Here is a 26,404-nt window from a genome sequence, read left to right as displayed (position 1 = left end):
CTACGAACCCTGTACCTACCAGCCTTATGTCCGATGGCTTAACCACAACACCACAGAGGCTGGTCAATTAAAGTTAAATTTGGTGAATATTTCATTAATAATTTGCCCCAAAAAGATAACAAAAAAAAGTGTGTCATTTGTAAATGTATTACTATTTCTTGAATTTGGCTGCAGGTTTTCCGGTCAAACTTCTCAAATTGTTAATTATTTTGGGTCCAGCTTATACCCTGCTGGAAAAAAGACACTAGTAATTAAACTCCCAGTGATCAAGTAAAGCTATTTTACTAAGGTGTCGGCTAAACACCATATTCAATAAACACACGTTATTGTCTCAAATGTTAATTTTACATTTCAAAGCTCTACAGCACTATTCATATTGTTACATGCATCGCACAATGCCAGTATTATAGGACTTATTTGAGGATACGTTTAATTATATTATTAGATATTACTTTCTTTAACTTTGATTTATTTACAGATTAAAGTATTAAAAATATGAGAAAATTAAATACTAAAATCAAGAAAACTGTATTATTTTATATAAGTTAGACTTTATAAAGTTTTAATAAATAAAATTTGCATACTTATTTAACTTTTGGCTTAAATAAGAAGATAATAATAATAACATTTGTTTTTCAGACTGTTAAGTATACATGTAGTTCAACAGTGGTGAACGTTAGTGTTACAGCTGGTGGGACAGACGAAGTGTCTCGGAGTGTTATCATTCCACACTGTCTGCTATCTTCCTGTGCTGAAACCAGTCGTCCCGTCAGGACCGCGTGGCTGCCGACTCACCTCGTTACCCAGTGGAGTATTGTTTTCACTTTTCTTAACTAGCATCTTTGGCCTGAAAGAAAAACAATGTGCAATAAATGGAATATTGTTTTCAGTCTTTCTCACCAATGTCTCTGACCTGAAGGAAGGGGTGGGACATAGCCCAGTGGTAAAGAACTTGGCTGATAGGCATCCCCGTCGGGTTATTGGCTTATTTCTCATTCTAGCCAGTGCACCATGACTGGGATATCTTTTTTTATTTTTAAACAATATTTATTCAAATAAATGATGTGGATCGGAAAATAGATGGTAGGCCTATATAAATGCCTCTCCATGAAATGATGTTACATACAGCATAAGTTTAAAGGAATGATAAACATAAAACATAACATTACAAAAATATCATTTCAGCCATTACATACAAACAACAAATACTGCGTTGGGTTAAAACATACAATACACACATTTGGACAAAGCCAAGAACTCACGCACATATACATATATACATGAGCTACATATATAAACTATACAGTTAGAAGTTTGATGCGAAACATGCAAATGGTGCACCAGACTAATATTGTAGAACATAGATAATTTATAAAGTAAATCCCTTTGATAAGATGATGAAATTGTGTACAGATTGTACTACTATCTTTAGATTCAATTCGGATGGATAATCCTTGTTTTCAAATAGCACTGCTTTAATATCAAAAGCGCTATAGTAAAAGAACATGGTTGGGTGAATATGACCATATAAAGGACAACAGAACAGGTGGACTGTATCTTCAAAAGGGAGGCTACAATTACAATAAGGATAATAATAATTGTCTTGTGAATCTAATGGCATTTAGATCACTGCAATCTAAACAGAGTCTACAATGGATTGTTTGGTTTGAGCGTGATCCATATTCTAGAAAGTATTGATGTGGTACTTTTTTAAGTGGACCTATTGCCTTTTTAAATTTGTTCAGAGTTTAACTTTCTAATATTAACATCAAGGCCTTCCTGTCCTGAACTCCAGATGGCAAAAATTATTTCTTATACAGTTCTGTTCTAGTATGGATGTTTTTCAATTCATCATAATTACTGTTGGGGCACTAATAATGATAAATAATTAGGAGTCGTACCTTTAATCATTTTATAAAAAGTACATGTTGTTAAGTGCAAAATATTTGATGATGAATGAAACCTTGGATTGGTTACTGAAGAGTGTGTTTTTACTAACATTTATTGACAGGAAGTCAGTCATTTGCAAGAAGCTGATAATTTAAATAATTACAAAATTTTGACACAAGATAAATGTCATTAGAGAACTAAACACTTTTCTGTTTATACTCCTTGTCGCATGTGATTTGTCAGCCCAATAAAAATCGGAATGTGTAAGATTAAATTTGTTCCAATTTAGGTGTTCTCACAGCAAGATTTGATCAGCCCTTTAGCCATAACTACATGAAACATAAGGATTGAGTAGTGTTTTCTTCTTGGCTTAAAAATAATAAACAGGAAAAAAAATAAAATAATAAAAACCAGTGCACACCATTGCTAGAATAATTTGCATGAACAGAATACATTTTCTGTTAGTTCTTTAAAAATATATGGTAAAAGGGTGTAATCACTTAATTTATTACCCCAGCAGGCACTCATAACGGGGAAAATAAAAATCATAATTATCATGCATTGGTTTAACACACTACTATTGGATGATTTGACACCAACAAACCAATCACTTTGTCAGTACTAAATATGACGTCATCACGATTTGGCTAAGCACACACAGTGACGTCATGTAGTTTAAAGCGTTTTTGTTTATGTCTTTCTGGTTTCAGTGTTAAACCTGTCATAAAATGGTAGTTTAATGCAATTCATTGCAGATTTTTTTTTACAGAATATATAGAACTTTGGGTTTTGAAAATGATCTGTGAACCGTAAATAAAATACAAAGTTAAAGCAATACCCAGAACAGTAAAGTAGTTTACGTCGTTTCTATATACATGAACATGTAACCGATGTAGGCTATATCTAAAATAAAGGCTTTAAAAAAAAAAATAGCTGGGGTAATAAATAGAATAACAAACTTAGTACCAGTTATTATCAAATTTATGTCCCTCGTGAATTTTTTTTCACTCAGGATATAAATTTGATAATAACTGGTAACTCGTTTATTATCCTCTATATATTTTACATCTCCTAATAACTGAGGTCAGTGCCTTTAATTTGCATATTATGGCATATATTGTAGCAACTGAATAACCATATTATACAGTGGTGGATCCAGCAAATCCATTTAGGGGTAGGCCCCAATGACATGTGGCCTTTAATGTTTCCAAACGGATTCTTCGGATTCTCCAACATTAAAATAAAAAAATAAAAAATATATATATGTTACAGACAATGTGTAAAATCAGGCAATCTGTAGAATGCCTGAAATATTCAGGCAATCTGTAAAGTGCCTGATGCACTCAGGCAATCTGTATATTGCCTAAATATTTCCGAAAATCTACACATTTGGACTTTTGGAGGTAATTTCTCAACACATTGCCTGAAATGAAAGATCCATCATTCATTGACAGCAATTGTTGTAAAGGTAAATACAGCTAATGACAAGATGTAATATTGTTTAATTATATAATTTATTTCAAATAAATATCTCCACAAAGACTTTCTTCAAACACAAAAAACCAACAAAAAGCTTTGTAATTAACATTTAGAAAATTACTTCTAATCTGTTAGTTAGTTGATTACCTCTGCAACATAAGATAATTGTTACAGTTAATTACTTACAATTGATTAGAAGCCAATTCAAAAGGCGTTCACAGTAACTTTTAATTTTAACCAGTCTTAATATTTAACTTGAATATTTTTGCAGCGGATTTGACATAAACACGTACTTCTAATTAAGATTTAAAAAAACTATTTTTAATCTCACACTGTCTTAATCTGTTAATTGTATACTTATACATGATAATCATAACGGTTAATTACCTTATAATAGTTTTTTCAATGGATTAGAAGCCAATTGAACATGTGTTCATGATAACTTTTGATGTTAACCTGTCTTAATATGGTATTTGAATGTTTTTGCAACTGATTAGAAGACAAGGTGAAGGTGTTTCTCCATAAAGTTGTTCGTCTGTCGGTTATGCAAAACCAATATCGACACGAACGGATCGTTTGTGCAAAAACTATAATCGCTTGTCAGAAAAGGATAACTATTTTTGGAATAAAATAATAAGAGAACGGGCCTAGCATTGCAGGTATGAGAAAAAAACAATGTATTTTTTAAAGGTATGTAATAAATACAGAACATTTATTGTGTGCAAGAACATACCACTCGACCGTTACGCGGTCTCGTGGTAAATATTCTTGCAAACAATAAACTCGTGCAATAAATAGGAAGCGAAAAAAACGTATGTGAAGTTCTGTATATTTATTTACTTTTTGACACCTGTGTGGTTACGTTGAAATATATGCATTAATTCTGAAACATGTACTGTAATGAAAACAAGTACAACCCTTGCTAAATCAATTTATTAAAATATGACAAATGTGCAAACACTAAAACCACACGAACGACATATCGTATGTCTGAAAAAATCAAATTTTATGCCCTGGTATGGCTAGGCAGGAATATCATTGTTGAGCTGGCCTCGGTGGCACCTGTGGTTAAGCCATCAGACTACAGGCTAGTAGATACAAGGTTCACAGCCTAGTACTGGCTCCAACCCAGAGCGAGTTCTTAAGGGCTCAGTGGGTAGGTGTAAGGCCACTACACCCTCTTCTCTCTCACTAACCACTTACCAACTAACAACTACCTCACTGTCCTGGGCTGACAGCCCAGATAGCTGAGGTGTGTGCCCAGGACAGCATGCTTGAACCTTAATTGGACGAAAATAAGTTGAAATGAAATCATGGTAACTTTTGATGTTAACCTGTCTTCAGGCGCAATTCAGGTGGGGGCCCCAAGGGGCCCGGGCACCCTTTATTTTTGGTGAAACAATATATATTACAGAATACACAAAAATGCAAAGTCCACCTGTCAAGGACCTTTAAATTCTATTTTCAAAAACCACAACAGGTTTTGGGCCCCCTCTATTAAAATATCCTGGATCCGCGCCTGGTCTTAATATGGTATTTGAATGCTTTTGGAACAGATTAGAAGCCATGGTGAAGATGTTTCTCCACAAGTTCAGTATGGCTACAGTTGAGGAAACTTGTTGGGCTAAGTTAAAAACTGGTACACAGTACTATGTTCTAGGATGGTACGAAATACTCCAATGTGAAACTGGTACACCAAAGGCCGTGGTATGTGCTATTCTGTTTGTGGGATGATGCATATAAAAAATCCCTTGCTGCTAATCGAAAAGAGTAGCCCATGAAGTGGTGACAGCGGGTTTCCTCTTCAATATCTGTGTGGTCCTTAACCATGTCCGACGCCATATAACCGTAAATAAAATCTGTTGAGTGCATCATTAAATAACACATTTCCTTCCTTCCAATGTGGTGACATGAAGAAGTTAATTTGTAAGCATGCCAACTAGACATAGGAACCAATATGCTTTGTCAACATTGATGCTATGTATGACATCATTAAGGGTGCTCACATTTCAACTGGACATGGTGGTCGCGACCAAATTATTAAGTTTTGATTTAGATATGCTAACATTACCGAGGGAAAGCACTGAACTCTTCAGGTCTCTTTGCTTTGAGTGCCTGAAGAAACGAAAATGTGCTACAACAAAGGGGGTTGCTGTGGGACAGATATTGTCAAAGGATTTGGATCACGTGGGCAAGTGATACAAAGCAGCTGTAAAGTTTTAAAGTAGATGCCACTCCAGTATGACCTGTCTGAACATATAAATGTATGTATACATGTGTACAGGTTTGTACTTTTATTAATCATGTGCATCTATGTATGTGTGTAATTATCAGTTATGTGTTTGTTTATCTCAAATCCGTTGCAAAAATATTCATGTAGCATATTAAAAGTTACTGTGAACACATTTAGAACTGGAGATTTTTATTTGAAATAAATTACGTAATTAAATAATATTACATCTTGTCATTAGTTGTGTTTACCTTTACAACAATTGCTGTCATTGAATGATGGATCTTTCATTTCAGGCAATGTGCCGAGAAGTTACCTTGAAAAGTCAGGCAATGTGTAGATTTTCTTAAATATTTAGGCAATATACAGATTGCCTGAGTGCATCAGGCACTTTACAGATTGGCTGAATATTTCAGGCATTCAACAGATTGCCTGATTTTACACATTGCCTGTAGCATATATATAACTGTCGTAAAATTTAAGATTGGGGGTGGAGGCTTAGATCTGCCACTGTTATATCTGCTCCATATTAACAGTATAGTGTACCGCAGCTCTGTGCTTTCCCCATCCCCTGCTGCATCTTCTTCTGGTAAATCTGCGGTGGTTCCAAAGATTCTCAGTCGTGCTTCCGCGTACTCAGCTTCCCGTTGTTCCAAGCTCTTGCCATGCAAGTGAGACTGGCTACTAAAAAACCCAAACCATATAAAACAAATTACTGCTGTGAATTTTGTACAGAAAAACTACAGAATTTTTTATAATTGTTTTCTCTTTTCATAAATACTTAATCTGACCTCTGACATAAGGTATTCCCCCCACCCCCATGTCATATAGACTGGCCTGAACTTCCTAACTGCTAATGAAATATTCAAATAAGTAAAAATTTTTATCATGTTCCAGTCATTTGGTAGCAAAGGGCCTTGTGGTTTAGTAGTTCAGCCATCTGACTTAATGCTGGTGGGTACTGGGTTCACATCCCGGTTCCAGCTCCCACCCAGAGTGAGTTTAACGACTCAGTACAGCCACTATACCAACTTCTCTCTCACTAACCACTAATCCACTGTTCTGGACAGACAGCCCAGGTGTGTGCCCAGGACAGCGTGCTCAAATACTGATTGGATATACCGGTAAGCACGAAAATACTTAGTACTGATAGTAAATGATGTTATAATAGTGAGGAGTGATTGTGAATTTTATTAAAACTGTAGTTGTTTGTATTTTGCATTAGTAAATGATAATATATGATGAGGTGAGACTGAGTTTTATTAAAACTGTAGTTGTGTTTGTACTTTGCATTAGTAAATGATGTTATAATATTGTGAGGAGTGATGAATTTTATTAAAACTGTAGTTGTGTTTGTATTTTGTATTAGTAGAGGCTGCTTGAAAACAATCTGAACCTTGATTTTAGCCTTCTGCACGTACCTGTTGATACTGGTACGGGCTTTATGGGATGGATGGTTTACTTTGGCTGACACTGGCTCCCTCTTCAGTATCCTCACTTGTGGTGTGTATTCAGTACGTCCACTGTCTTCTCGCAGGTCGGACTGAGTGGTGAACAGGCTAAAACAAAGAACAACCTACAGGTAATAAAAACTGTGCACCAGCTTTGTCTTCTGTTCTCTGGGAGTTCAAATAAAAGCCTGTAATCAGCAGTACCAAGACTGAGATGGGGAAAAGTATGGCCATCATATTGCTTGTAGTAGTTCACACTGAATTTTATCTACTAATAGTAATATACCTTCCTAGGTGTTGTTCATCCTGGATAATAATAAAATTTGTTTTGTTTAACGCCATCACTAGAGCACTTTGATTTATTTAATTATTGGCTATTGGATATCACACATTAGGTAATTTTGACATGTAGTCTTAGAGAGAAAACCTGATAAAAAAAATTTCATTAGTAACAAGGGATCTTTTATATGCACTATCCCAGACAGGATAGAACATACCATGGCCTTTGAAATACCAGTCGTGGTGCACTGGTTGGAATGAGAAATAGCCCAATGGGCCCACTGACCGGGATCGATCCTAGACAGACTGTGCAGCAAGCGAGTGCTTTACCACTGGGCTACGTCCCACGCCCATCCTTGACAAAACACATCACAATCAATCACTTTACCTGTACAGACCCAAGTGAGCTACTCCAGGGTATCTGACATAGCTAGGACTTTATACTGAGGTAGTGGATGGGTGGGCAATCACACTGTCTACGAGTCATACCATGGGGCAATAGAAATATATCAAAGGTGGTGTGGAAAAGTCTGGTTGTGCAGGGACCCTGACCCACCCCCACCCAGCCCCCAGTGTTGTAAAGATCTAGGCAAGTGGTTTTCACCAGGGACATTGGTTACTATCCACAGCTGATCATCAGGGTGAGGTAATGTAATTGTTCGACTGGAGTGAAGAGTCATCTGAGCAGATTTAAAGGCATGTACTAAGGTGTCAGACCAGTTGACTATGTCTTGAGACTGTTTCCCTGCTTGTTCATTGTCAAGTGGTGCGATATGGCTAGCGCAATGTGGGAGAACACGAGCCAATACTTTGTAAGAGCCAATGAAGGATCGAAGACCATGAATCTTTTCAGGCGCAGGACATGAGGAAAGATGTGGATGTGGATACTTTTTGACGTGCCCCTATCCAACTGAGGTTCAGGCACGCCTACCCCGGGTTTGGCCTCTGACTTCGCCAGTGAGCAATCCCGGGGCGGGAGGGGGGGGGGGGGGGGGGGGGGGGGGGGGGGTCAGTTGATTTTTATGGGAAATTACTAAATTTTGTTGGTAAGACCGTGCTTCTAATTCAAAATGGGGGGGGGGGGGGGGGGAGATATTTATAAATTTATTTAAGTATAAATAGCGCCTCCTACCGGGCATGACTATCGGTCTAAACCACTTACGCCCTAGCGCACCCAAAACTGCAACCTATCACAGCGTCCCCCCCATCCAACCTACCCCCAAGTTATCCATACAGCAGTCTTAGGCATACTAAATATGATCGATGATGGGAAGGAATGATAGGATAGGAATGATAGGAATGGTAAATGAAAGCCCGCCAGTCGCCGTCCGGAAAGATTGGTGGAAACGTATCTTACGACGTCCATGTTGGTGATGTATATTAACTCCAGAGGTGTCACACAAAGGTCCTCGAGCATTCGTGAGCATTACATCTGGGAAGATGCGTCACTCATACAGATGACTAGACGTCATTGCTATATAAGCCTCAGGTACATCCGGAAAACCACTCAATCGTTAGATGGATGCCCCGAGTATCAGCCTGGTAAAATATTTTTTCCAAGCAGCTGATCAAGTTAATACCTGTTAAAACCTGTTTATAATTAAAAGAAAGTTCATTTATATAAAATATCAACGGGTAAAATGCTAAGAGGAAGTTTTAATTAACAATAACCTTTAATAATATCTAAAAATATCAATATAACCATTTATACTATTAATAAAAATTAAAAAGGACTGGATTGGAGTGGTCGCCTATGCGATCACTACCTTCCTGTCTTCTAGTTCATTCATACCACACTAACACACAAATACATATAAAAGGTAAAACCCCATCACCTGGAATGTCGGGTGGGAGGCGGCGACACTGCCAGGTGTCCCTGATACCATAACCCGCCGAGCCACTATGAAAACACACACACTCTACCACTCGGCTTTTTCTAACATACCAGTTAGACTGTCGTTTAGTGCGCGGACGCACTAGCAGACACTTTCATATTCACGCACACACCCTACCACCCGGCTTTTTTTCATCATAACAGATACACAGTCAGCTAGAGCGCAGACGCGCTAGCAGACACTTTCAGTCCCACACACACACTCTCACACCAGACTGACTTATACAACAAGCGACGAAGGGATACCAGCGCGTGGACGTGCTAGTAGATAGGTACACATGAGGAATTTCGATCCTCAGTTGGATTCCTCAGGTCAAAGACCCGATTACAGATTATAAATATATATTACCTAATCATAAGCACAGTTTATATTCGGCCATTAATCATACTGGCTTTATCTATTAGTCACTAATATAATGAAATATACAAATAAGTTACTTGTTTAATGTAAAACCATTATTAACTATAAAGCGTACCTTATAATTATCATTCTTAAAGGTACATATTCGGTTACTTAACATCATTCCTTCGTCAGCGCCAGCTGGTATACAGACCGACATATTAGTTTAATATAATTCATATTCTGATGCCTGTTGCTCTAACGTATACTACTATGGCTTTATCAATAACTATTTTAACATTTTTAGGGGGGGTTAAACATATAGATAGGATTAAACGGTACCTTATATTTAAAAAACAGGTCTTTCAGAACATCCCTAGCTGTTTTATATTTATCACAGTAAAAAAGATAATGTCTAGCATTATCAAGTTTGTTACATTTTACACATTTAGAATTATTAATTTTCCTAAGGCAAGCTTTGCAATCGTTCAGACCAAAAAAACCTCCTAAACGGAGTTTAGTTAAATATTTAGAAGTCAGAGTATCCGAATAGGAGGGGCTATGGCTATTAACTTTAGGTTTTATTAAATAATGCCACAGTCTTTTTTTTCTCTATAATTTAACTTAATATTAATATTAACAATATCATGTGTGAGTGCTTTTTTCGCATTTTTGTCAGCAGTCTCATTGCCAGAAATGCCCACGTGGACCGGTACCCATTCAAATTTTATAGTATGGCCTTTAGTTGTAAGCAAAGTGGCAAGGTTAATAATCTGTTTAACTAAATAGGAACTGCTGAGTTTATGTGCTTTAATAACTTGAAGCGAACTTAATGAATCAGAAAAAATCACAAATTTATAAAATATAATAAGATTATTAGTAATGGTAAATATCCACTTCAGCGCAGAGAGAATGGCCACCAGCTCTGTCGTAAATACAGATAACCCGTCCGCCAGTCTGGCCCTGCATGAAAATGGTTGACCCTGGAGGTCCCGGGGTGCATAAAATGCCATACCGGTTCTTCCAGAGTCGGGGTCTTTGGAGCCATCCGTATACAGGCTTACATAGTCATTATAGAAGTCATAGACTGCAGCTTTAAAGATTATGTTTTTAAATATATCAAATTCTGTTTTAAGTGTTTCTTGTCTAATTAATAAGGAAAGAAAAGGAATGCGTGCTTTATTGGATGGCTCCAAATAAGTAGAGTTAGTAGAGGTGTTTAAGCCCAGCAGTTCCAAGTTAGAAGCCATTCTAGCTGTAAAATTTAAAATTGATTGATTGGAATCATTTCCGCACGGGAGATCGAATGGCTTCATAGCAGAAACTGGATGGGTGGGTACAACATCTCTCACTTTGTACCAATATTTAATACACTGTTTCATCCGTCTCACACTGAGGGGCTGTATATTGAGCTCGACGTAGATGCTGTCATTGGGGGTGCCCGGACATGCCCCTATTACTAATCTTAAAGCCCTATTATATGTTCTTTCCAATTTATCCAATTGCATAGGAGAGGCACAGCCAAAGGCCTGGGCCCCATATTGGAGGCGGGAAACTATCAAAGCCTCAAATATCATTAACATGGCCTTCCTGTCAGCCCCCCAAGGAGTGGCCATCAGGAGCCTAAGCATATTTATTGGGTTAACACAGGCAGCAACTATATTATTAATATGGATAATAAAATTGAGGTGCTGGTCGAAAACAACTCCTAAGAATTTAACTGAAGTAACCTGTGGAATTGGTGTATCTGCAAAAGTTAAGTCAAGCATAGAATTATAACGTCTAACCGAGGTACAAAATTGAATAGCAACTGTCTTGGAGCGAGATACTGTGACACCCCAGGTATCGGCCCACGATTGTAGATTATTTATGTCTTTTTGAATATCTGTTCTTACTTTTTCAAAGCACTCTCCAGTACGCCAAAAGGCCGTATCATCGGCGAATAAACCGATACTTAGCTGAGAGTTTAGAGTCTTATTACTTAGTAAAGAACTAGCTAAGTCATTAATGAAAATACTGAAGAGTGTTGGGGCAATTACTGATCCCTGGGGGATCCCATTCTCAAGCTCCAAGGTTGGAGAAAAGGATTGAGAAACATTAACTGCAAAGGTTCTTTTAGAGATAAATCTTTCAATAAAGGTAAACATGGAGCCCCTAATACCCATGTTATAAACATTAACTAGTAAGCCATGCCGCCAGAGCATGTTGTAGGCCTTCTCCAGATCCACAAATACTCCGACCGCTTTTTTTCCTAAGCAAAATGCTTCCGAAATTTCCGATTGTAATCTAAACAAGTGGTTGGTGGTAGAGTGGTTTTTTCTAAATCCACTCTGGTAGATAGTTAATAAATGATTAGTTTCTAAATAATGAGTGAGTCTGGAGTTAACCATAGCCTCCATGGTCTTGCATACACTGGAGGTTAGTGAAATGGGTCGATAATTAGTGGGGTCAACAGGGTCCTTGCCCCTCTTAGGTAGACTAAACGCTTCTGCATGTCGCCAGTCGAGGGGCAGATAACCCTGTTTCCATACCAAATTAAAAACTTCCAGGAACAAATTGAGGAGAGCAACTGGCATTTTTTGAAAAAATATATAACTAAAAAAGTCCGGGCCTGGAGCAGTACCCTTACGACGGGAAAAGGCCTCAGTAAGTTCCTGGAGTGCATAAGGACAGTTATATTCAGCTTTGGAGAATTTAGAATCCAGGGGAATTTTTGTATGTTTTTCGGATTGTTCTTTAATATTTTGAAATTTATTAGAAAAATTAGAAGTACTTGAATTACGTTGAATTACGTTGGAATGTAGTACCAAATATATTGGCTTTAGCTTGATTAGTGGCGCAAATTTTATTTCTAGTAAGTAAAGCTGATTTAGCTACTGGTTTTCCCTGGATTCTTTTTATTTTCGACCAGATCTCTTTACTAGTGATTTTAGTTGATATGGAAGAACAAAAAGACAACCATGATTGGGTTTTTGCCTCCCTAACGGCTTTACTAATTTTATACTTACTCTCTTTAAAAATTTAAAGATTAAAATCACTATTATCTTTTTGAAATAATTTCCTCTTTTTATTACGATGAGCTTTTAATCTAGAAATGGCTGCTGTCCACCATGGAACGGAATTTCTTTTAACATTAGCACTGGAAATGGGGACAGTAATATTAGTGATGTTAATAACCTCGGTAATTAACTTTTTATTAAAAATATCAATATCTTTATGTCTAACTTTGTCTGCTTTAATTAAGAGACATCGTCTGTAGAAATCTGGCCAGTCTGCTTTATTAAAGTTCCATCTTTTTTTATTAATTACTATTTCTCTCCATGAGCTATCCAAATTAAACATACCCAGTAGTAAGAATAGGGAAGTGGTCGCTGTTAAAGTCATTAAGGACCTCCCACTCCCACTTAGGGGCTATCTCTATGGAGGCCATGGTGATATCTATACATGACCCAAGTATTATAAGCATCTGATAGATGCGTGGGGGAGCCATCATTTAAACATATTAAATTTAATTCATCCATATATTGTTCCAAAATAGCCCCTTGTCCACAGGTTTTATCAGATCCCCACATCACATTTTTACAATTAAAATCTCCCACAATTAACTGTTTATTAGTACCATTTTTATGTGTGCTTGCTAAGTTCTAATTCATCAAATTTGTTCTGAAGATCGACTAGCTTGTCAGGGGAATACTGAGGGATGCAGCCCTTACGTTGAGGAGGTTGTACAGGGCCCATGTTCACAACTGCCTGAAACGGGCCCGAAGCGCCGTTGTATCCTGTGTTGACAGGACCGAAAATCTCATCATACTGATGTAACAGGGTTTTGAACTTAGTTAACATATCCTTTGGAAGTATGTTATCTGGAACATTAATTCTAAAATGGTAACTTTTTGCGCCGCTGTGCGTTGTCTGGCTTCTGGAACATCCTCGTCATCATTAGCAAAACTCCGAAGAGGAGATGTACATGTTTTCTTGCTCCATGTGACACCGTCGACAAGAAAGGGGGCGAAATTGGAGTCTAATGATAATGTGTATGATTGATTTTGTTTCCAGTTCTCAAACAAATTTACTGTCTCTGATTTTGATAAACACCATTGTTTGGGGGCTCTGTGTGTGTTAGCCATGTTTTGGATTGTTACCGTGACAAATACCTTAACGCTATTCGCCGGGCCGGTCCTTTACAATGTGTGTGTGCTCGAATATGAAGCATGAGTCAATCTCGCTGCCACCACGCCAGTAATAATAGAATGTTAATAGCACAGAACCTAATCACCACAAGTAACAGTACAATAGCGATTTCATCCGCTACTTTATTAACCACAACATGAATTCACAAAAGCCGAACTCCAAACAAAAAGAAACCGGAAATGGAAACAAATATATTTAAGACATCGCTGCTTTCCTAACAACAATGCAAACACTTAACCACTATGGCGTTGTGTAATTTCTATTTAAATTAGCTTAAGGATTATCGAGTTATCTTGTTACTTAAATATTATATGATACTGATTAATTTAAAGGTTGTTTTATTATTATTATTATGTTTATTTATTTATTATTATTATTATTAATATATTATGTTTATTTTAATGACAGTTAAATGTAAAAATAACTAAATATGACATAATTTGCATATGACAATAATGCATTCTTTAATTTTAGTACATTTAAAATTTGTTGTTACAAAGTTTCTTCTATTTTTAATAGTAAATATAATATTATTTTTTGTAACCTAGTGGAGATTCCTGTTGAAAAATATTATCCGAAGTTAAGCCAATGAGCTTTTGACGCCCATTGTCTTAAATATGGTGAAATTTCCCATATTTAAGCCCAATGGCTAAATTTCGCTTGAGCTCAAGTATGGGAAATCCCAAATAATATTACAATGCTTTCCCATCTTGCAGAAATAAAATAAAAGCTGTTGTGTCTCCAATTTTAATTAGTATTTATACAGACTGAATACTCACATATCACATTTTTCTGGGGTCACTTGTATGTCATTAAGACGCTTGTCAAGTGCCTGAAATAAAAAACATACACATGTACAGTTCTAATATAACAAGTATCCGGTAACATACACATGTACAGTTCTAATATAATACCAAGTTGCCCCCTATCAACTATCCCTAGTGGTTGATCAACTCGCCCCAAAATGTTTTGTCAAAAACTCGCCCCAGTGTTTGGAGTACTTGCCCCAATCTCAATTTGACTGTCCAGGGCTTTATATCTCACTAGTTTGGGCACAATGGGGACTTTTGTCTTTTCTGAGTGCAGGAAGGTCATTTTACATGCAGTTCAGTACTGTCATCAACAGCTTCTGGAGAGTTGTCAATATTCAAAAATGTATTTCAAGTTATTTTAATATAATTAAACTTAACATTTCAGTGGTTTTGAGGTGAAATATTTTGAGGTCATCATGTTCATACTTAATTTGGGCATGATTATTTTGGCATATGTATTTTGGGGACTATGTTTATGGCCTTAACTTCGATGCAGTCTATAGATCTGCTGTCCATTTATAATTGTGATGAAATTAAATATAAATGTCAACAACATTTGTAACTTAGAAAATAGAAATTTCATTAGTAAATCCATAACAGTTATTGAAAAAAACAATGGTTCTATTATTACAGATAAAAAAGAAATTATGATCAAGACAAAAGAATTTTATCAGAAGCTTTATTCACCTAAAGAAAGTATAAGTGACGCCAATCTAAATTATCTACTTTCAGATCAAGATTTAAACAAATTAAGTAAAGAACAGGCTGATTCTGTAGAAGGTTTATTAACCTATGATGAATTATCAAATGCATTGAAGTGCACAAAAAATAACAAAAGTCCAAGATCAGACGACTTGTACGTAAAAATAAGAAAATTAAAGGCATCTCAATAAACAATAAAGAATACCTAATTTCACAGTATGCCAACAGTGTTTCTGCCAGAAATAATTTTTTGGGTATGGCGCTGTTATTGAATGCAACCAGTCAACAGGGTCTATGAGGGGCCTCCTCCACAAAGAAAATGGGTTACATTAAGAAAATCATACAATAATGATAAGAGTCATTAATTTTGTCAAAATGTTAACTTAAAAAAATAAAAATTTGGGTATGGCGCCATACCCATTTTACCCTCTGGCAGAAACCCTAGCCAATGATACTGATTTTATACTTGATGGTAGCAGAACATCTTTTGATGAAGCAATAAATACGTTGAATATCTTTTCCGAATTATCAGGACTCGATATTAAATATGATAAATCAGAGGTAATTTGTACTGGCTCTCTTAGGAATAGTCCAATACGATATTTACAAAATCTTAATCTAAAATGGAATCCTCCTTCATTTAAAGCACTTGGAATTATTTTTAGTACCGACTTAAATGAAATGACCAAACTTAATTATAATTCTAAACTATTTGAAATTAAACAAATTATAAATACATGGATGAGAAGATTGTTAACACCACTTGGAAGAATAGCTATAATAAAATCTCTGTTAATATCTAAGCTTAGTTATCTACTTCTAACATTACCAAATCCATCGGAAACATTTCAGAAAGAATTGCACACGATATTATTTAAATTTGTATGGAATCAAAAGCCAGACAGGATAAAAAGAATAACTTTGTGTAAACCTGTTAATGAGGGAGGTCTCGGAATGATAGATATATTTAACTATGCTAAAGCTTTGAAAATTACATGGCTACGAAAATTGGAAACCAAAGATCCAAAATGGAAAGCTATTCTTTTTGCATGTTTTCCACAACTCTGTAACATATCTCATTTTGGTAATGATTTCCCCAATTGTGCTTAAAACATGTAAAAAATATATTTTGGAAAGACTGTACATATCATTGCATTCCGTGACTTCTCGTCATTAATTAATGTTTCATTTTTTGAAGACTTTTTATCAGAGCCAATTTTTTATAATTCCAATATAAAAATTAACAGCAAATCTTTTTTTTTTTTAAATGGCTAGGGAAAGGTGTATCTCAAATCTGTGATCTTGTTGATGAATACGGAAACTTTTTAACTTTAACCGCATTTAATAATTTATACAAATTAAATGCATCTTTTTTTAGAGTATCAAGGAGTTATTAACTCACTTAAGGCTTACCATAAGAAGACGGAACTGAATATAAGAGAAACAAATATTCCTTTAGATGATTCTCCCGTTCAACGAAAACTTTGTTCTATCAGAAATGGCTCGAAACTATATTATTACACACTTGTAACTTCTGAAAAGCCAAATTCTGCAATATCAAAATGGCAAAACTATTTTATTTCAGACCTTAATTGGCACACTATTTATTTCAGACCTTAATTGGCACACTATTTATTTAAAACCATTTGTAACCACGCTCGAAATAAAACTTAGATGGTTCCAATATAGAATACTTCATAGAATAGTAACTACTAATAGTTTCGCATATAAATTAAAATTAATTGACAGTGAAACGTGTACGTTTTGTCATAAAGGAAAAGAATCTATAGTGCATTTATTTTGGGAATGTAAAATTGTTCAGAACTTTTGGAATGATTATTTAAATTGGTTATCAAACTCATGTAAGCATACATTTGTGTATATGTAATTTAAAGCTTTCTCTTGAGCTAGTGATATTTGGATGTAAAGATAATATTAAAACAGATAATGTTTTTGACCTGCTACTATTATTAGCTAAATATTTTATATATAAATGTAAAGTGCAAAGAGTCCAATTAAATATTATACATTTCCAAAACGAAGCTAAACAAAGATATAAAGTAGAAAAATTTATTTATTCTCTCTTTGAACAGACCTAATTTTTGTGACTTTCCTTGTGCATCGTCTTGTTCCCAGCGGTCCACGCATTAATAATGTAGATATATATATATCATGTGCATATTTTAAATATTTATGTACGTCATTCATAGAATGGAAAAGGATGAAAGTGTGGGGTTTTTTTTAGCGTGTGAGAGAGCTATGTCAAAGTCATCACTACATTACTGCATCTAAATGACTTGTCCTGAGCAAAATCAAGGTGAGCTCAAAATAACTATCTTTAAATGATGCCTGGTGAACAACATCATCATCAAATTTCAAATGAAATTCATTAAAAAATTTATTTCAAGGCAATCAATTTGCAGCTTTCTTAAAACTTTCCTGGCGAGTGTAATCAATCTCAGTGATAACTCGTCTTTTCTGGCAAAGAGTCAGAAGATTGTAATGTTTGGTCATAAATTCATAAATACACAAATACATGAACAGTATAAATGTTTTTTGCCATGTATTGTGGTCTATTAACACATGAACAAACAAAATAATATGACAAACAAACATTTACGGAATGTTTTGACATGATTCGTAAAACACAGTTTAGTTCATGATAATTTAAAACAAATACTAATGTAAATAGTACACAGCCTAAATCATGTCAATGCTTTTTTTTATTAAAAATTTATTTTACACCAGGAATCTGACAATAATGTTATCTCATAAACTAAATGCCTGTTTACTAAGTACTAGTATTTGATATTTGAAAAATAAGATATTAAATTAATGGAAATTTTATTTTTTACAGTTGACGACAATACAATGTTACCGATCAAAATAAGTCTTGACAAATGACACAAATTTCCGTAGAATTCATTTCTGATATCAAATATTAACACTATTTCTTGTCATTGTATTATTACATTATTTCTATTGATGGTCAAAATTCATAAATTATATTTATAACCATTTTTCTTAACGCTTCTTTGACCTGTCGTAGTAATACACGTACATGTTCTGCAGAAATAATAAAATGCCATGTGCTAGAAAACTGGCGAAGTATATCTTTAAGTAACATTAATCATTGTTGTATTGTTACTTTGTCAATTACTAAAACGTCTATCAAAAAGATCACTAACAATACAGTGAATGATGCCTATAGTCTGTCTCATCCTCCTACAAAAATGTTTTTGTAAATAATTTCAGTTTGGTTTCACGTAAGAAAAAAAGTAAAAGTGTTTTGGAAATAACAAATTTTTAAAATAATTTTTGTGTGCAATTTAGAAATCAATAGGCTCATAAATAAATAACTTGTAGATAATTCCATAGTATGAAAAAAGGCATTCCCTGTGGTAAGGACTATAAACTTTACTATACATGTATATTTGTTATTTTTGTGAGATGCACATTGCAAATTACTTATCGATTCTAGACTATTTTTCACTGTCATACACAAGTACCATAATATGCCGTAACACTAATAATGAATTAATCTAATAGTAATCTACCTATAGTCTCTTCTATCCTCCTACAAAAAAAAAAAAAGAGTAAATAATTTCAGTTTAATTTGACGCAAGAAGAAAAGAAAAAGTGTTTTGGAAATAACAAAACAAATACTATTATTGTGTGCAATTTAGAAAACAATCGGCTCAGAAATAAAATAGCTTGTAGTAAGTTCCATAGTATAAAAATGCTTTTCTTGTGGGAAGGACTATGGGTGTAGCCATTACAAATTAATATTATATACATATATATATATGGCCAGTTCAACAATTACGTAATTCTTTTAAAGTCTGAACCACATTGTTAACAATTACGATAAATTACTATTCTGTTTTTATTAACAATATATTTTTCTCACATTTTGCCAAGACAGGAATCGTGGAAAAACCATTACAATGACACAGATTCCACATGCCAAATTGACCATGTCACCTATATCGACTTCGCTGAGATCTCCCATAACAAAATACATATAATTTCTTGCTGTCTAACATTTTTATGGAATACTCTTCAAAAAGCCTCTGAAGTATTTGACTAATTAATGTGACATCATCATGATTGCTTATATCATAATCAAAGCATGTCATGTCGTGTTAGATTATGTCACCCCGCCATTCAATAATTATGTTAACTCTCTAAAAGTCTGAACCACTTTGTTACCAACTACAATAAATTACTCTCCTACCTTTAATTACTGTTTGATTTTCCCCACATTGTGTCCAGACAGAAATCTTGAAAAAAGTATTATAATGACACAGACTTGACATACTAAATTGTATGTAACCATGTCACTTATATTGGCTTCGCTGAGATCTCTTACAATAAAAAAAAAAGAGTAATTTTTTGTTGTCTGCCATTTAGATTTTTTGACGTAATTAATACAGGCGTGCAGAAATAGAAAATATTTCACTAGCCAGCTGGACCAAAACAAACTAAAATATACTAGCCCGCCAGTATTTCTACTAGTCCGCCAGCCTATATAACAATATGTTATTGTTTAACAACATTATAATATATACCCTTCAAATGATATATATGTATTTAATTTAAAAATCATTATTAAGGACACATGGTAAGTGATCAACATCACGTGGCAAATGAAATTAAGCCCCAAACCTTGATTGACAAATCAATAAAAAAAAATATATTCTGATAAAATGTGGTATAAAGACTAAGTCTATGTTTTTCACATTTCTTCCATATCGATTTACAAACTTCACATGACACTCCACAAGTATTTAACAAAATCATCTATTCAAAACACACTGGCAACATACATTTATCGTAAATAAACCATTTCTAGGAAGCAGTTCAAAAGTCTGAAGTTATCACTGCAGTATGTTTATTGTTTGCTTTTTATTTATTTATTTATTTGAATGGTTTGGAATTTTGGCATTCAGAATCACAAATTCAATGGAAAAATAATAATTACAGTCAGTCAAAAAAAGACAGATGGCCCATCGGACTGGTAGTTGCATTTTTTAACTCATCCGTCAGAATATTTACTTGCATTTGGCGAGCAGACGAGTACATTGTGTACTTTTAATATGATGTTAAGACAATTGTTTTATATCATAACTCGATGGAACAACCAAACTGAAAGAATCAGAAAAACTTCAACTATTCAAACACATTAAGGACAAAAGTGTAATGGCTGATTACCTAACATATATTAAAAATGTAAATTTTAGACAGGCAAGATTAAGGAGTTGAGAAAAAAGATAGATTATGTCGTCTTTGTAATCAGGGTGTAGAGGACGAAATACATTTCTTGACAAAATGGCCCTCAAATTTAACACTTAGGAATATATTAAACACAAATATAGAAATACAGTCCAGATTTTACCAGCTTAACTGACTGGGATTTTTTTTTTTTCCTCCTAGACGGCCCAGCTCACATATCACCAATAGTTGGGCAGGCATGTTACGAACTGTTTTTACACAGTCAAACAGAACTGTTCAGATCCTCTACCTCAGTATAAGCAGTATAGTTTTATTAATTATTATTAAAGGGACATTCCTGAGTTTGCTGCATTGTACGATATTTCCGACTAATAAAATATTTCTACGATTAAACTTACATATTAAATACATTTTCTTGTTTAGAATATCAGTGTCTGTATATTCAATGTGTTTCTGGTCGTCTTAATATTTGTAAGAAGCCCAAACTGGATTTTGTCTTCAAATAATTTCGTACGTACGAAAAACAATATTTTAGAAAATAAAATGAAATTTAATGTAGTACAAATATTAGAACGATCAGGAACACATTTAATATACAGCCACTAATATGTTATGCAGAAAAATATATTTGATATGTAATTACCATTGTTAAAAAGTCTGTTAGTGGATATCATCTTAAAAATTGCAGCAAACTCAGGAATGTCCCTTTAAACCATCTAAATTACATACATTGTGTACCATTATTCACTTAAAACCCATACATGACTGTATATATGTTTTTATTTAAATATCCTTGCTTATGTTTTAAAATGTGCCATGTTCTTTGTATTATTCATACAACTGTGTTCTGTGTTTCGGCGCGTCCGGTAATTCAGCACACTTGGTGTTTTGCTCAAGTAATACTGTATGATTAGGAAGTTGTCGTGTTGTCGGTATTTTTAGCGAATTAAAGTTCAATTCCATTTTCAATGTTTAATCAAGTATCAACATATTTATTATTGAGGGTACAATTTTTTTTTTTTTTAGAATTATCAATAATTATATCATAATTTCAAAATAAATCATTCACCTGCATAATTGATATTAAACGCACTCTCTCACAGATGGTTGACCTAATTATTGACCCAACAAGGTATTATATGACAATATACACATTTGATTTGTACCTACAAGTACTTTGTTGAACCATCTACATGACCACCATATCATACTTATTATTGATATTTTATAAAAAATAATTGAATTATGGGTACGGTCCATAATTTTGAGAAAAATAATGGCTATTTGGAGATCAGAGGTGTGACGTATTATTTTGAGTCACGTGACGGGCATTCCCTGAATAACTGCAATGCCAAAACGATTTACCAAGCTCATGTAACGAGAACACTTGACCGTCTTCTGTGACGTAGGGTAAATAGAAGAAAAAAAAGAAAATGAAAATAAGTTATTAAAAAATAATAAAAACATGTACTGAATGATAATAAGCTTATACATTAATTTATTTTAGCAACAGAAGCATGTTAAACGTCAACAATCCCGACTAGTGAGGCCTTTGCATCTATAGGTAAATTTATCGTTAGTCGTACGCGAAAAACTCTAAAACATCTGGATCACAAACACCATCATTTTCCACCTTGTCAAATTCATTATTATACAAAATATGCCATAACAGCTGACTTGGGATAGGAATTGTTACATTTTTAAAGAATACTCTGAACTAGACAGTGTTTATATACGATGTGACTATATATACGAAGGCTGTGTCTATAGCCTCCATTAATGAGGGCTGGCTATATTCACAGCAAAAATGTATATAGGCGGTAAATAAGTAGATGTATTTGATTGATCCATATTACCGAACCATCTGGAACAGGAGGAATACATACTAAGTACTGTACGAACAGTGCATTTTCTGAACAGGGGAGGGGGTGGGGGAGTATATGAATTTAGTGGACCCTTTTGTGTACGTTTTCCATAGATATATGAATAGCGTCATATTGTCCCTACAGTACTAACAATAATAATGATGATGATGATGATGAATAAATAAAAATAACAATTACAAATTATCAGCGGCTGAGGTAGATTAACTGAAAGAGAAACTAACTACGGACAGTACACAAACAAACAACAGGGTTTGAACTTAATAATTTTTCACTGATTGCAGTTTTGAGGCTGCTTACGTCAATTTTGTAAATTTATGTAATGTTTTTGTAACAACCACCCCCACCGACTGCAACGTGATTTTACCAACATTATAATACATGTAATAATAATAATACACAATTATTATTACTACTACTAGTATTATTATTATTATTACATGGCTGTTAACAAAAGTAAAATGTTGTGACTGAAATTTCAAGGTACAGGGCATTGCCCTGGTTGGGGGTTTAGATGGCGGATGTCAGTGCCATAATTATATCACCATTCAAAATGGTTGTGTTTTATATGACAATTGTAGTCCACTTCAAACATGTATTTCTCCCAACCCAAACTGTTTTTATTTTATTTTTATTGGACAAAAACATTAATTTGATGGGTCCTGCAGTGAACCTATATTAATAAAAATAGTCCTATTAGGCTGACATTTGCTGGGGTGTTCTTTCATAAGCTACGGGCATTTTTTTAAAGTTTGCATTATTACTTGATATTATTTATTTAGGCTTGACCGCCAGCTAATGGACGACAAATCAAATATTCAAATACATTTACATCGGGTATAGTCTTATTGCAAATTCATTATGCTGCATTACGCTAATGTTGAATAGTCCTCTGTTGATCTCTGTGTTCATTTAACAATACGTAACGCAAAATCTTGCAGTTTTAATACCCCTCTCGCTCGTGTAACGTTTTGTGACCGTGTCATATTTTACTTTGGGGTCTTTAGTAATACATATATGTTAAAATAAAACGGCAATGACTGATTGCATACTTTATTAATTAACATTACGTTGCACAATAACACCCCCCCCCCCCAAAAAAAAAACCCCAACAACAACAAAAAAACAACGTTTTGTCACACATCCCATAATTCACACTCTCCTTAGTGCACGTTGCATAATTCTCGAATGACCCCATTATTCAATCGTAAATAATAAAGAAGTAACATACCGCTGGTCGGTAAATGTTAATTTTTTACCAGATCAATTTTATTTTAAAGTTTCAATATCTACAATACGCAATCTAATAATCTCCCAGCAGAACTATTACATTGTAACAGTGTTCAAAGTCGCACGTGCTGTTCGTCACATGGTGTGACATCGGGTACGGCCATTACTTCAAAGGGAGTGTGTAGCACATTTAAATTTGGGGTTTTTTTCACTTAATTTACAACTACTGTAGTAACTGTTGTTGGTTGTTTTTGTGTTTGTTTGTTGTTTTTTGTTTTTTTTTGGGGGGGGGGGTAATTACAAAAACCGTACCAAACATGATTTAAAAAAATAAAAAAAAATAATAATAAAATATCTGGAAAAAAAGTACACACCTTTTTACAAAATAAGATCGTCTGCTTAAAACAGCACAGCAAATGGTAGTGCAGGATGCACATTAAGTCAATACTTTTACTTTCTACGTCCGTTCGGACTAAGTAAATAGTGATAGATCCCAAATGTGTTAACGCAAATGGATGGATTAAAACAAAAAGTTGTATTCTTCTACCAAAAATATATTATATCAGACAATGTAGGCATTATTACTAAAAACTATGATACAACAGACTGTATCACAACAGGATACACCTAATATGCATATCCAGGTCAGAGTTGTTCGTCACGTGTTCGTAATCGATCGGAAAACCAAAACGAAACTTTTTTCGATGCAAGTTTTTTTTTAAATATACAATTAGCTAAATTTGTAAACATTTTTATGAGTTCAAGTGTCCACGATAAGAGCAACTTTGGGAATCTTTATTGGGAAACTATTGGGTCAAAGGGTCTAATTGGGGAAAAGTTTGATATTGGATTGGGAATTTACGTCACTGGCCCCAAAATGTATGGTAGATTATACCCTGGGATGGGTCCCTAAAGGGGGTCAGTGGGGCAAAGACAACGTCCGATGCGATCGGGTTGACATTACGGAAACCGAAAATGGCCGAAGTGATTCTCTTTTAAAAAAAACAAAAACAATCTGACTGAAAAAATTATTTCCACAATTTCTCTGACGATGGAAATCCGTCTCACGACGGACAGTTAACAGCCATGTTATTATTAGCCTACTACTACGTTTTTAGGGTGGAGGGGGCTGTGTTTTATCTGGAGGAGTTTTGGTTATAAAAATGCAAGACTAACGTGTGCACAAACGACAGGCTGAACTTGTCCCTAGACGTAGAACTGGATTCAACTGGGTTAAGTAATAAGTAGCCAACATTTGGACGACAAAACATGCAACAGTACACTGTTTTTTTATGCTATACATTAAAACCGAAATATCACTTTGCGAACCAGTTACTGTACAGTGCTGTCCGGTGTATCGGCGCACCTAAGCATTCAAGGACCATTTTCTATGTGAACACTGTGAAATACTTAATAAAATGTGTTTCTCACCAATGAAGCAGTGCATAATCTGAAATACACTACAAATTGTTTTTATGTCTGCAGTAAATAAACATTTTAAAATGGTGCATAAATATAGGCACCACCTTGTATCCAAAACGATTTGCATGTCCGGTGATTCGGTGCAGTAGGTGTGGATCATTGACCCTGCTATTTATAGACCGCCATGACCTCATAAACGCTACACTGGTGTCCCAGAATTATTTTAGTACTCTTTTGTTTTGTCTTGTTAAAAATATTGCTATGAAAATGAACGATCACACATGACCCATCTCATGATCAATTTCAGAACCGTTTACTTGAGTGGCACAGTACTGCAGATGCATACATGTTCATTGTCATGCATGGCTATTTAAGATGCCTACATGGATTTTATTTTTCTCGGGTAGATTGTGCACACACGTGGATCTTATTTCGCTTTTATTTTTTATAACAATGTGAGAATTGTGAACTGGAATGACTATCAATTATGGTGTAAGTTTCGTTTTGTTTGCATTTTTCAGTGTTTTCTTTTTCAGTTTAAATAAAAATAACCGAACAAAAATAATTATTGTTTACTATAATTTAAAAAATGTGGGAAAGGTGTTTTTAGACTGGTTTTAACGTTCTTAATATCAATAAGACTGACCTAATTCGCGTTTATAGACATGAAAACAGGTGAATTATTTATTTTGAAATTACGATATAATTAGTGATAATTCTTCTCTCTTTTTTTATTGCACCTGTAACAATAAATATGTTGATACTTGATTAACCACTGAAAAAGGAATTGAACTTTAATCCGTTAAAAACCCCGACAACATGACAACTTCCTAAGCATACTTAAGCAAAATACCAAGTCACAAGTGCGCCGAATCACCGGACGCGCCGATACACTGTAACACTGGACACGGTTGTATATAAAGAAATAAAGAATTGATAATTTATCTCGCTTGCAGGTTTTACCTAGTTAATATTATTAATTAAATATTAAATATAATTTACGGAGTTCACAATAATTACTAGTATGATGTACCAAGTCTGATGAAGGCTCTGAATTTACGGAATTGGCAGAAAACTTAAACAAGTTAAAACTGAAACAATTGTTGACGTGAGTTACAAACGAAACATCATTTGTCAATCTGTTCCATGATCTGACACTTGTATCATCTACCTCATACAGTACCAAAGTTTCAAGTAAGTAATGTAATGCTAACGCACACCACTATCTTCTTGGTCTTCCCAACTGTCAAGAACGTCACATTCGTCCGCCATTGCCGCTACACCAATCTTTCTATTTCCGTTACGTCACGGTACTTTGGTCTCACAACACAGATTAAACCGTAGAAACCTGTTGAGATGTTCTTGT

General features: G+C 34.6%; 1 protein-coding gene across 1 annotated transcript; it reads right to left on the bottom strand.

Moving 5' to 3' along the window:
* LOC121390467 (SUZ domain-containing protein 1-like) lies at positions 1 to 26,310 on the bottom strand. Its single transcript, XM_041522289.1, has 5 exons — positions 26,257 to 26,310; positions 14,534 to 14,586; positions 7,021 to 7,158; positions 6,146 to 6,283; positions 1 to 847 (listed from the first exon to the last, which is right to left on the bottom strand). Exons 1-5 carry the CDS (start codon positions 26,308 to 26,310, stop codon positions 739 to 741), a joined length of 492 nt encoding a protein of 163 aa, XP_041378223.1. The 3' UTR covers positions 1 to 738.
* Between the last annotated feature and the right edge of the window lie 94 nt (positions 26,311 to 26,404).

The sequence above is a fragment of the Gigantopelta aegis genome, chromosome 15 (assembly GCF_016097555.1).
Source record: "Gigantopelta aegis isolate Gae_Host chromosome 15, Gae_host_genome, whole genome shotgun sequence".
Lineage (NCBI taxonomy): Eukaryota > Metazoa > Mollusca > Gastropoda > Neomphalida > Peltospiridae > Gigantopelta > Gigantopelta aegis.
This window is presented reverse-complemented; position numbering and strand designations above follow the sequence as displayed.